Source organism: Myotis brandtii, unplaced genomic scaffold (assembly GCF_000412655.1).
Source record: "Myotis brandtii unplaced genomic scaffold, ASM41265v1 scaffold573, whole genome shotgun sequence".
NCBI lineage: Eukaryota > Metazoa > Chordata > Mammalia > Chiroptera > Vespertilionidae > Myotis > Myotis brandtii.
The window spans coordinates 2,777,750-2,790,999 of NW_005370145.1; the positions used below are offsets into that span (position 1 = coordinate 2,777,750).

At 47.1% G+C, this 13,250-nt stretch overlaps 1 protein-coding gene across 1 annotated transcript in view; it reads right to left on the reverse strand.

Annotated features, from left to right (window-relative positions):
* MYH13 (myosin, heavy chain 13, skeletal muscle) overlaps positions 1 to 11,923 on the reverse strand; it is a 49,519-nt gene extending 37,596 nt beyond the window's left edge. The window contains exons 1-10 of the mRNA XM_014549855.1: positions 11,720 to 11,923; positions 9,590 to 9,733; positions 9,351 to 9,507; positions 7,845 to 7,872; positions 7,647 to 7,758; positions 6,398 to 6,490; positions 4,662 to 4,725; positions 4,473 to 4,571; positions 4,252 to 4,355; positions 1,543 to 1,681 (exon numbers count right to left, since the gene is read on the reverse strand). Of these exons, the coding sequence (XP_014405341.1) occupies positions 1,543 to 1,681; positions 4,252 to 4,355; positions 4,473 to 4,571; positions 4,662 to 4,725; positions 6,398 to 6,490; positions 7,647 to 7,758; positions 7,845 to 7,872; positions 9,351 to 9,507; positions 9,590 to 9,733; positions 11,720 to 11,923 (1,144 nt within the window). The remainder of the gene's footprint in view (positions 1 to 1,542; positions 1,682 to 4,251; positions 4,356 to 4,472; positions 4,572 to 4,661; positions 4,726 to 6,397; positions 6,491 to 7,646; positions 7,759 to 7,844; positions 7,873 to 9,350; positions 9,508 to 9,589; positions 9,734 to 11,719) is intronic.
* Between the last annotated feature and the right edge of the window lie 1,327 nt (positions 11,924 to 13,250).

Here is a 13,250-nt window from a genome sequence, read left to right on the forward strand (position 1 = left end):
AGCCCCCCTTTCCCCATCCCAGGCTCTTCCTGACCCTGAACACTGAGCACACAGATACCAGGGCTGGGAGAGGGCAGGGGCCCTGCTGTCATATGTGGTAATATGGTCTGCTCTTGCTGAGGAGTCTGACACATTTTTTCCAGGGTCCCACACTCTTGGTGAGTCTGACTGCTTACAGATTAATTCCAGGTTGTCCCACATACGTCTGCGCTACCTGGGATATCCATGGCTTCTGGTGCCTACCACATACATTCTCTAAACCATTTATCCTGGCACCCAAGGCCTTCCCAAACTGATGCCAAAATAATCACCTTTAACTTTCATCTCTTATAAATCCACTACACATATCCTCTTCTGTAGCCCAAGTGGACCACTCGCTGCTCCTCAGTCCCATCACATTCCTTCCTCTGCCCCTGGCTCATGATATTCCTCCCAACTAGACTGCCCTCTCACCCTCACCTTTCAGAATCCCGCCCATCCTTCAAAGTCAATGTTAGTGCCCCCTCCTCCAGGAAGCCATCCCTGATTACCCCCAATCAGAAGTGCTTCCTGCTCTGACACACAGTTTCTCTCCTGTTACCACCCCATGTGCACCATTGTGGTAGGCAGGATTCTAAGATGGTGCCCAAGATTTGCACCCCCTGCTGGCCATTCCCTATATAATCCCTTCTATTTGCATGTGGGTGAAACCTGTGAATGTGATAGGATATTATTTCTGTGATGAGGTTACTAATCAGCTAACTTTGAGTTACTAAAAAGAAATTGTCTTGGGCAAATCTAATCAGGTGGACCTTTATGATCAGTGAATATATATATATATATATATATAAATTTTCCTGGCCTTTAATTCAAGGCTATTGCTCCCTTCTATCATCTGGGGTTCAGTTTGCACCACTTGACATGGAATGCAGTGTGAAAGGCAGAGGCCATAAGAGCAGGGCGCCTGGGGGTGGCTTCTGCTGCCGTGAGCCCCTCCCACTGCCTCGGCTGCATTTCCAGGCCTCCTGGGGATGAGGCAGAGGGGCACGGTGAGATCCTCCACAGGAGAGTCCTAAGCAGGAAGATTTGTACACCGGCCCTTTGTTCAGGCTCAAGTACAATAGATGTCAGAGTGGAGGAGAAAGTGATGGGTGGGTGGAACCCAGCTGCCACCTTACTAACGGCTTCGTCTTCGGTCCGGTGATTAGGAAAGTGTTCTGGATATTAATAATGATAGGCACAGAGAGAAGGGGAAGTTTTCTTTACCATCTCCTCTCGCCAATGCCCACCTTAAGGTAACAAGGAAACTGCTGGTGAGAGAGAGCAGCGTGGATGGTGATTATCCACATGAGAATTAGGCTTTTTGTTTGTCCAGGATTCACCACCATAGGGTTCCTTGACCGAGTGAATCAGCTCCCCCAGCATGTGCACAATGAGCTCTGGACTCCTCAAATTCAGTCTGTACAGATTCCCAAGAGCAGCTCTTGAGATGAACACAACGTTTGTCTCACATGGGCACGCAGGTCGAGAGTCCATTCCAGCCCCCTTCCCAGATGCGGTTACCTTCCGTGCCGTCAGGCTCCGCCTGCTCCTCCCGCTGCTTCTGCTTGAACTTCATGTTCCCGTAGTGCATCACGGCGCCCGTGAGCTTGTAGATCCCAACCTTCTCCTCGGAGCTGAAGCCCAGGATGTCAATGGCATTCTGGGAATTGAAGAAAGGACAGCGGTCGCAGTGGGACTCAGGGATGCAAATGCGGCTTTTCTCTGGCAAAGACCTCACTCAGCCTCTCTGTGCAGCACGTGAGGCAGCCCTTGCCCACATACGTGGATGACAGGTGGGCTATAGTAAGTTAGGGGTTAAAACTGTTTCTTTAATTTAACATGTTTGTGTGGGTGGGTGGAGATTATGGGAAGGAAATGTGAACAAGTTTTGTTTCATTCAACAGGAACTTTTAGTCCTTTCCCACTGTACATAGATTTGGGGGGGATATTTTCTAAATAAGGCCATTGGGAGAAGGAAGTCTAATGGTTAGTGCCTGAGAAATAGTGTCCAACAGCTTGAGAGGTTGGCATTGCAGTCCAGGAATTCCAACACTGTCCAGAACCAAGAATAGTTGAGAACTGGAAGGGAAGCTCATTAAAGAGAAAACCCTAATTTTTCAAATGAGAAAGTACTAACTTTGCAGAACCCTCTGTGTATTAGGCAAGGAGTTAGGCACCATCCATGTTATCTCCTTATGTCCCTGTGAGAATCTCACAGGTGTACAGATTTTTCCAAATGTCCAGGTGAAGAACAGAGGTTCTAAGCAGGGTGAGTCATGGGCAGGATGCGAGAAGACGGGGACTGGAGATAGCACTGGGTCACTTCAAAGCTTATAGGAATTGCTGACTCGGTTTTATAACCACTTGGCCCATCTTCTACTACAAAAATTTAAACTAGAAAAGCCTTCTCTGGGGGATACATATTGACTACATATCCGGGTTTGCAGGCTGAGCCTAGTCAAGGCCACTGGTGGAGTGAAATGTCTCTGGACATGCCTGGGGAGCTGGTGGGACAGACCAGGAGGTCAGTGTCAGCAGGACGGTATTGGTATTGCAGAGCGAAGATCTCTTGCTGTGGCGCCCCCTTTGGTGGAGGGAGAGTTCCCACCAGGAGGTGACGAAGGAGGAGAGATTCTGATGCCCCCACCCTGTGATTCCACATCCCACCCCAGCAGATGCATGTGTGTCCTGGAGAGGGGCCTCTGAGGTCAAAGGAGAAAGAACTGTCGCTAAACTGAAGGGAGCCAGGTGAAGGCATTGCTGCCGGGGAGCCTCTTGGAGAAAGCCGTCCCTCAGAGGGAGCGACCCCGCTCCTTGGCCGAAAACCATTGCTCAGGAGAAGCCCAGGCTGGGGGGTGGGGTGGGGGGGTGGCGGCGTGCAACAGCAGCCCCTGACAGCAGGCGACTTCCGGGGAGAAACTGAGACCCTCAGAATCATGTGGGAGGCCTTTCTCAGGGGCTGCACAGGCCTTGCATCAGTTACTAACCTGCCCTTTCTGTACCTTCGGTCGGCAAAGGCTGGCGAAACCTGGTTAAAATGGTGCAATGGCTCGACTGAAGTTAACTGAACTGTATTTGATCACGAGCATTATCTACCTGCTTTAGAACAATTAGCTTCACCTGGGAACCTCACAAAATGAAGGCCAAGAAGCTGGGCCCTGGGCAGTGCTCCTAGGGCAGTGATGGCGAACCTATGACACGCGTGTCAGAGGTGACACGCGAACTCATTTTTTTGGTTGATTTTTCTTTGTTAAATGGCATTTAAATATATAAAATAAATATCAAAAATATAAGTCTTTGTTTTACTATGGTTGCAAATATCAAAAAATTTCTATATGTGACACGGCACCAGAGTTAAGTCAGGGTTTTTCAAAATACTGACACGCCGAGCTCAAAAGTTTCGCCATCACTGTCCTAGGGTGCTGGACAAACCCCTTTCCACAGCTCTTGTAGCTTCTGTGTGGACACGGCCAGCAGGGTGGAGATGGGTTGCTCAGGGATGGTGTATTTTAGTTAAAAATGTAAATTCTGTAGTTGAGCAGACCTAGGTTCCGACACTTTCTCTGTCATTTGTAAACTCCACGCCTTCAAGCAAATTTGTATTTTTCTAAGATTCTGTTCCCACCTTTGTGAGGTGGGGGCCGTGGTGGTACCTATCCCAGAAGGGGTGTTGAGGCTAAACTGAGGCCATGCAGTCACAGGCTCTCATCTCAGGTCCTAGCTCACGCAAGTGCTCAATGGGTTGAGTCATTGTTATTGTAGTTATTAACCCTGTATATACTCCCCCAAGCAGCAGGCAGAGACCTGAGGGGCCTGCTGGGACCTAGGTGCCTGACAGGAGCTTGAAGTGGTGGCAGCAGGAGGGATGGAGCGGCTGCTACAGACTGGGGTTGTCTCTTCCTGCTTTATACTTTTCTGCATTTTCTAACTGTTCTTAAAGAACCACTAGGTGGATTTGTAACCTGAAAACATCCAACAAAACCTTTAAAAACCTGGACACGCAGAAATGTACTCTAAAATGCTAGCGAATGAACGAAGGCTGCTTTGGAGAACTCTCCGCACTCCCATTCTGAAGTGGAGCTCAGCGGGGAGGGTGCTAATTCCCTGAGCTCTTGGGTATAATCGCCCAGCAGCCCTGGATCTCAGTTTTCTCATTAGATCTCTAAGGTGCCTCTCGGTTCATAAACACAATAATCCAAGCTTAAAGCAATAAGTCAGCACAATGCTTACATCAGTTGCCAACAGTTCTTCGCTATCATCGATGCTGGCCACGGTGACCTCTCCTTGGCTCACGAAGGGGAAGTCAAAGGGGTTGGTTGAGATCAGAAGCAGGTCTGCGAAAGACAAAGATCCATTTAGCATCTCAGGCACAACTTATGATGGCGTTTTTGTTTGTTTGTTTTTTCAATGTGACTGATTTGGAAGATGAGAACAATAGTCTAAGAACTTACCAATTAGTTCTGGCTTCTTGTTTGACATGATTTGGTAAAAAATATGATAGCTCCTCTCACTGGATAACTGAAATGTCACTCTGGATTTCTCTAAGAGATCTAAGTAACAAAAATAATGTGATTTCAGGTTCCCCAGAGATGCCTTTGTGGCCAAATACCAAGGTACCAAAATAGAGTGTTTAGACTCACAGGTTTCAATGTCTGCCGATGCCAGCTTTCCTGTGGCTCCAAAATGAATCCGAATGAACTTCCCCTGTCCAATGGCAAGTGGACAAACACCACAGTAATTTTACTTCCTTGGTCAAATTTTCAAAGTCTTCATAAACCTTTTGACAGTCTGATTGGACCATCTGTCTGACTTATTTTTTGCTTTTGGCTGTTAATTCTGAGATTTCTTGCCTCAGTTTTCCTTACTGCTTACTATAGGCAAACCTATCTCCCAGGCTCCAGCCAGGCTCTCTGGCTCCCAAAAAAACCTACTCAAAGTCTGAATTCTCCATTTTGGGGGAAGGAAGAGGTAAAATTGTGTGTGTGTGTGTGTGTGTGTGTGTGTGTGTGTGTGTGTTCCCTTCTTACTTAATTTGCTAGAGTCCTCTCTACTACACTGTGAGCAAATTTGAGGGTGAAAATGTTGCCTTCCCTGTTTACCCACAATCTGGCATGTAGTTGGTACTCAAAAATATTCTCAATATTTTCTGAATAAAGCTTAAGAGGAGTTAGTGAAGGGTCAGTGGAGGTATGTTTGAATTTTAAGTGTTGGGCCTTCAGTATTGTTACCTGCTGAATGGAAGATGATGGAAAATTTGCCCGCACATGTTTGTTTGGAGGGTTAGAGGTGGACAGAATAACCGGAATGATTGCGACTTCTGGGTCAGGGCCAAGAGAAGAGGCCTTGGACAACATAAATGGGAGTGAGGATGGGGAGTACCTGAAAGCATCGTCTTCCATTTGAAGCTGGTGCTGGGTTAGTGCAATGACTAATGGGTCCAAGTATGTGTAACACATCTCTGCTGTGCAACACGTCCCTTACAAGGAAGAGTTTTGTTGTGCACTGGGAAGACAGATGTGCAAATGGGCAATGCACAGAGGAACAAGCGAAAGAAAAAGAGGCCAGGGCTTGGAGCCACAGTCTTTAATTCATTCACCTACCTTCTCATCAAATATGATTTTATCTTGGAGAGGTAGCAATAAAATGCAAGCTAGAGATCATTCTGCTATTGACATGTGTGACATTTTGATGCACTTTTGCAACTACAGGCATAAATGAAGGCTTTCCCTTAGGGTTTTTGCTCCACTAGCCAGTGAAATTAGTTAGAGGGTTGGATTTTGTTTGTGTTGTTTGTGATTTTGTTTATGTTTTTTGCCAATGTGGAAGTAAATGCATCCTTGGTGGAGCTAATATTAAGTGAAATGTTGATGGATGAACATATCCTTTAATATCTTCAATATACATTTTTTCCCAAGTTTTGAGCTCTTTTGCCTTCAGCAGGTTTTCCCTACTCCCAATACCTCCTGACTCGGAGGAGTTCTAATCTGCTAACTTCATTCACACTAAGGTTTCTGTGGCTAATAAGTCAATGGATATTGCTAAATGGACTTCTGTGCTTTAAAATGTTTCCACTGGGAGACACCAACTTGAGCATAAAGAAATGGCTCTCCTCTTGTGGAATTTGAATCACGTGGCTTCAGGATGCTCTGAGGTGATGCTGACTAGTTAGGAAAGAACAGTTAAATCGTCCCTCTGCCAGGAACAAGCCAACACTGTCTTCAAAATGTATGAGAATATCCCGGTTGGGTAGACTGACCATAATCACATGGGGTAGAATAAGGCCAGCTACGTTCTAGTTTATGTGGCAATTTTCATAGCCGGCACCGGAAGAAGGGGCCTGGTTTGGGGGAGGGTTGAAAACTGGACTGAGTCTTACAAATCTCGAGGAGTTGTCATTCCTCACGGTCTTGGCATTTCCAAAGGCCTCCAGCAGGGGGTTGGCCTGGATGATCTGATCCTCCAGGGTCCCCTGGTAATAAACAGGAAGAAGAAAAGAGAGGACGTTAAACGTCTTCTGAAGTAGCCTCTTGGTAACTCAAAAGTGTGGATGCTCTGGGCAGGGTCCAGGGAGAGATGTTGACCAGCTCACCTGGTGGTCAGTTCAAAGTGTACCCACAGCCCCACCCCACCCGAGGAGGCTTCCAGATCCCACCCTAGAGGGGGTCTTATTTGCACAGCATCCAAGTGGCTTCTGCCACAGCAGAGTCCAAGTTCCATCCTGATTTCCCTGGCTGCCTCTCTTCTCTGATAACATCTCATTATAAATCATAGATTTTTTTAGAATATATGCCTCTGTTACTGCAAGCGTCATGACCCATCCAATATAGACACTTGGGTTCAGAAGGATAAATAGAACCCATGAAATGACCTAAGAGATCACATAATAGAAACAGTGCTTCTCAAAAAACTTAATAATTTTTTAAAAGCTTCATTCAAGGACATTTTTTACATTGCTTTATAGAGAGGAGAAAGGGAAGGAGAGGAGAGGAGAGGAGAGGAGAGGAGAGGAGAGAGAGATTGGTTGTCTACCACACCAGGGCAGGATGGAACCTGCAACCCAGGTACATGCCCCCGACTGGGACTCGAACCCGCTGCCCTTATGTACCAAAAAATATTTCATGAGACTGATTCCTCAGAAGTCCACTTATAAAAATAGTGTTTACCCTCACCCCCTCTATGATTACTTATCGTTCTGGCTCCGGAGAGGTTTGGAAACTACTGTCCAGCCCTGTGGTTCTCAAAGTGTGATGCCCAGACCAACAGCACGAACAGTGGGAATATGTTAGAAATGCAAAATATCAGGATTGTGAATGTGAGATAGAAATTTCTCTCAGGAATTCTGGGCCTGGGCTCAGCCTTGGTATTAACAAGCCCTCTTGGTGATTGACGTGTGCTCCAGTTTGAGAACCACTGGCCCACACCATTCCTTCTCCAGTGGAGGATGTGCAGCTGCTTGAGGTCACTGGGCTGTTACTGATGGAGCTGGTGCAAGAGCCTGAGTCCACTAGGTGGACCCCATAAGCACCGCTGGGGCTAGACCTTGTGCTGTGCATCTCTGCTGAGCACAGAGCTCTGCATACACGTGGCGCCCACCCAGAGAGCCTGGGGTGAAGGAAGCTGCTCACCTGCATTTTGCCTGGCTGCTGTTCCTTCTTCTTGTCCCCAGTAACTGCAATTGTTGCAAAGTACTGGATGACACGCTTGGTGTTCACCGTCTTCCCCGCACCAGATTCTCCGCTGTTGATTTAAAAGTAAGTGACGTGAAGGAGTGGAGAGGGTGGCACTGGCTCCTAGTCATCATGGTGCAAACACAGGTTACTCACGTGATGAGAATAGACTGGTTGTCTCGATCTAGAAAGACATAGGGAAGCAAAACAAAATGCATAAACGATAAAAACAGAGAATATAAAAGTTGGGCAATGTTGGGGGTGGTTAGAGTCTGGCTTTGCCACGAACTAGAAGTGTGATGATCTGGACATGTGTAAAGTTCTTTGAGATAATTTGTGCAGATTTCCCAAACATGTCATATGGGCAGCATGGGAAGTGAACAGTGAATCCCACAGTTCAATTAAGACCTGTGAGGCTTGTGTTCATAGATCTTAATTCTTCAGTGGCACTTCCTCATCTCCCTTTTTAACAAAGGAAGCCTCAGACTCAGAGTTGTGAGAAGCCACATCTTTGAATTAGAATGTGTGGACACTGATGGGTTGATATCGCATTTTTCTTTTACCTTTACCTTCCCCTTGTGGAAAGTGATGGTTTTCCATTTACAATAGTGTTATGGGTTGGAAATGTGTCTCTCCCTCCTCCCCAACTCATATGGTGAAGTCCTAACCCCCAGTACCTCAGGATCTGAGCTTATTTGGAAATCGGGTCATTGTAGATGCAATTAGTTAAGGTGAGGTCATACTGAGAGTAGGTGGATACTCAATCCAATATGACAGGTGTCCTTACTATAAAAAGAGGAAATTTGGAGACAGATGCTCACAGGGAGAACGCCACGTGAACAGGAAGGCAGAGATCAGGGTAGCAATTCTACAGGCCAAGGAGCGCTGACTATTGCCAGCAAGCCACCCGAAGCTCCAGGAGAGTCAGAAGGAACCAGCTCTGCCCACCCCTTGATCTCAGGCTTCCAGCTCCCAGAGCAAGGTATTTCTGTTGTCAGCCCCCAGTCCGTGGTACTTTATTACAGCAACCCCTAGGAAGCTATTACAAGTAGTGATACTAATCCTCCCTAGCTTTAGACAATTTGAAGAAGACTATTAAGCATGCAGAAATGACTAGGGTTGAGAATGTGACGTGGGAATGACTGGCGTTTGGACAGCATTGTAGTAGATGACACTTAAGTGTCATCAGACCCCAGATGCTTGCTTCTACTTGTATCTGCTCCACGGCAAGGCAGGTAAACATTGGACAGACAGAAGTGATATTAGGCATGACGGTGTGATGATATTATCACGTCTCTGTTTCTTGTGCCATTCTGGAAGTTTAGTGAAGAGAAAGAGGAGCCTGGAATTGGGAGTAAGACAGGTGAAGAGACATTGCTGTGCCCTTTGCATTCCTAAGTGGCTACCAACATAGTCTCTCTTTCATGTGTGCCCATGTTGGAGGTTCTTGGGAGGTGGGAGCAGGTCTCCTCCTGTGTTCCACATTCCCCCAGATAAGCCTGTGTTTGTGGAAGACACTGCGTCCTGGCTTTCCATCATGAAATCATCTGTCTCCTAAGGTCACTTTGATCATTGAACCATTCAGATGACCGAGGCCTTTGAAGGGCTCAAATAGTTAACTATAAACTAGTTTTTAGAATACGGATTGAAGAAAGTACTCACCAGTCAGCATGAACTGATAGGCGTTGTCAGAGATGGAGAAGATGTGGGGCGGGGCCTCCTGGCGCTTTTTGCCTCGGTAGGCAGCCACCACCTCGGGGTTATACACCGGCAGCCACTTGTAAGGGTTGACAGTGACACAGAAGAGGCCCGAGTAGGTCTGAGGAAAGCAGAAAATGCAGCATGTGGGTCATGTTTTTACTCACAGAGATAAACAATAAACAGATTGGAAGGGCGCTCACATAGATCATCCAGGCTGCATAGCGCTCTTTGAGGTTGTACAGGACAGCGGGCTCATGCAGATGGGTCATCATGGCCATGTCCTCGATCTTGTCAAATTTGGGAGGGTTCATGGGGAAGACCTGGTCACTGTTCAGAGTGAGAGTCTGGATATTGAGAGGAAGAACAATGATGAGAGTGGAGCGGATGACTCGTACCCCAATCTGCTGGTATGGAGGAAGCAGTGAGAGACTGCAGTGCATTTCCAGGCTCAGAGATGATCCACAAATAACTATCCTTGATTAACCTAATTCTGGTCAAAATGCATAATCAATTCTGGTCTGCTGCCCCCAGTCATCATGCCATTCCATGTGTCAGGAGCAGGTGATAAGTGTGCAGAGCGGTAGAGTCCTTTGGCCCTCAGGGCTCAGGTAGGACTTAGGATGGCCAGGGCCAGGGCAGTAGCGCATGCCATTCCATGTGTCAGGAGCAGGTGACAGGTGTGCAGAGCGGTAGAGTCTTTGGCCCTCGGGGCCCAGGTAGGACTTAGGATGGCCAGGGCCAGGGCAGTAGCCTTTGTTTACCCCATTTGCTGTGAGCACTGGGGTGAGACAAAGGTCGGAAGGCTGGAAAGAATGACTCCAATGTATTCTGTGCATCTCCACCTCAGTACCTCCACTCACGTGGGCTCTTTGTCTGGAATGTCTATTGAAATGATGTCTAGAAAATCTCAGAGTTCAGCTCAAGTACCATCTCTCCATAACGTGTTTCCTCTCTCCCCTGTGTTTTCAAGGCTTTCGTAATTTTTTAAAATCCTCACCCAAGATATGCTTATTGATTTTTAGAAAGTGAGGAAGGGAGGGAGATACACTGATGTGAGAAACATCGATCAGTTGTCTGCCGTACACACCCTGACAAGGGATTGAACCCACAATCATTTCGGTGCCTGAGACGGTGCTCCAACCAACGGAGTCACCAGGGCTAGGCTCTCACAATGTTTGCACCTCTGCTCCAGTAGTTAAAACCTTTGGACTTGCATTGTAGTCCATGACTGAACAGTATTTTGAGGCTATTACTTAATTTTCTCCTTTCTGTGTTTTTCCCACCTTTGTCCCCCAGTCGAGCACACCACTGGCTCTGCACTCCAGTACAAGGAAGAGATAAAAAAAAATAGGGCAGAAAAGAGCCTATAAGGCTTTCTGGCTTTTGCTTTCCAAAAGCCTAAGTCGCTAGAAGAAAGTTGAAGTTTTTACTGAAAAGAGAAAAGAAAGGGGATTTGTTGACATAGATCAATTCTCTTGAAGAAAGACAATTCCACTCCCCTACCCTCTGCCCTCGATGAGAGAGACACCCAAGGGAGCACAAGGGGAGATGGAATGTCTGTGAACCCCAAGGTGCAGGCTCTGGACTTGTTTCTTTTCAGGTCCTTCAGGGAGGTAGTGAGGCCCCAGTGTGGTTCTGGGTAAGGTTGTGAAAATGTGGCACAAGCCTGGGAGGGGGGCACCAAGAATGATTGAAGAACATTTATTTTTTAAATTTTAATTTCCCAGTGAAAAGAGATTGAAGTCAGAGATTAAGTTCAATAATTTAAGGAAAAACAAGATTTGTCTCGTATGTCCGAGTTTGTGGCCTGAGACTGATACCTCCCATGTCCATCTTGACTTCTACACTAGGTGATAAACGTTGGGGAGGCAGGTGCTGAGACTTGATTACATTTGGAAAGAGACGCTGTAACCTAGAGGTGGTGGGCGCCCAGTAAATATTGAACTGAATGGTGCACTATAATTCTCTACATTAAACTAGGCATTGCCTCCGGAGCTTCCTTTGTAAGTCACTCTGGAACCTAAAGAGCTATATTTGCTCAGCCTACCCAGTAGCAATCAGCACCAACCTCTTTCTTAAACAGTCCAAGCTCTTCCACCCTCACCTTCCCCTTTCTCCAAAGCAAACATCACAAAAGCTCTCAAAGTCCAAGACCTCAGAGAAGGAAAGAAGCAGGAGCAAAGGTGTGTGCAGCGGCAACTCCCCCTGCTGCTTCCCTGCAGGACAGATAAATGCCAGATTCCTACGGACCCGCATGCAATTTCCAATATTCCTCCCCAAGGAAAATGAGAATGCCCTGATTATCAAGGACATCTGACACCAGCACTCACCCGGTCATCGAGGGTCTTGACTGTGACTTTGTCATCTTCTCTGCTCTGAATCATACCTTTCACATATAATTCCTTATCATCCACTGCAAAGCAGGATTTCTTAGAATCAAATGGGCGGTTCTGCGCTTCAATTCTCTCCTTCTCTGGTTTTCGCAGATAGGGAGCGGCTTCTCCAAAAACGGCCATTTCTGCATCAGAGCTCATGACTGCAGGCAGCTGGGAAGGCCAGAGGTGGACTCTGAGTCTGGAGTCTGGGGGGCAGCTGAATCTGAAGGGCCCCCCGCTGTTATCTCCATTCAGACAGAGAGCCAGATTCACAAGGTCCTGGGATTAACCGAGGTCCTGGGGAATCCGGGACCAGATCTAGGGGTGTAGAGCGGGCAAGCAGGGTGAATGAGCCCAGGGGATATTTTACTCTAAAAGAAAAGTTTGAGGAGCTGTTTCTGTTTCTGAGTGCTGATGTTGGGAATCTCTCTTAGTTCAGCCCCCTGCCTGGAATTGTGACCCAATTAGAGGACGTCAGGGAGAGCCCAATAAAGGTGGCCTTTCTTAATTATGCATCACGCTCAAGCCCCGGCAACTTGGTGTCATCACCAAACCTGAAGGGTGTCTGGAAAGAATTAGAGGAATGTTGAAATTCCTAGTAGAAACTTCAGACAACCCAGTGGAAAGAATGAGTTGCACATCCAGTATTGCTGCACGTAGGTAGCTAATTACAGGCAACAAGGTGAGGGCAGGCACTGTGACCTAGGGCAATGGCTCCACATTTTCACATGCACCAAATTACCTGGAGGGCTTGTTAAGACAGGTTATAGGCCTCGACCCCAGAGTTTTTTATTCATCAGGTCCCGCGGGGCCTGAGAACCTGCACTTCCAGAGTGTTCCTAGGCAGTGCTGCTGCTGCCTGGCCAGGGACCACACGCTGAGGACTGGCGGCACGGAGCCTCCTACTGCAAGTGTGGTCCTCGAACCTGTTGACTCAGCGTCACCGGGAAGCTGGTTAGAAATTCAGAATCCCAGACTCACCCCAGGTTACAGAATCAGAATCTGCCTTTTAACAAGATCTCCAGATGATTTCCATGCCTTGCAGAGTTCAAAGCACAGGGCCTAGTGCGGTGGTCTCTAAACTTTAGGTGTGTGAAAACCAGTGTTTAATTAGATTAATAGCTGCCTTGCAACTCACTGCCCAGTGTGTGTGTGTGTGTGTGTGTGTGTGTGTGTGTGTGTGTGTGTGGTATTAAGTGTCTCTCTCCCCCAACCTCCCACTCATCCTTCCTATCTCTCTCTCTCTCTCCATTCATCGCCCTTCTCTAAAACGTGGTTTAACGTCAGAGCACTGAATTCCATCAAACCACTTAACTTCTCCAGCCCCCTATCTATTTCCACTTAAAAGGAAGAAGAAAGCCTAGGCCCTAGGGCAGTGGTCGGCAAACTCATTAGTCAACAGAACCAAATATCAACAGTACGATTGAAATTTCTTTTGAGAGCCATTTTTTAAACTTAAACTATATAGGTAGGTACATTGCTATTA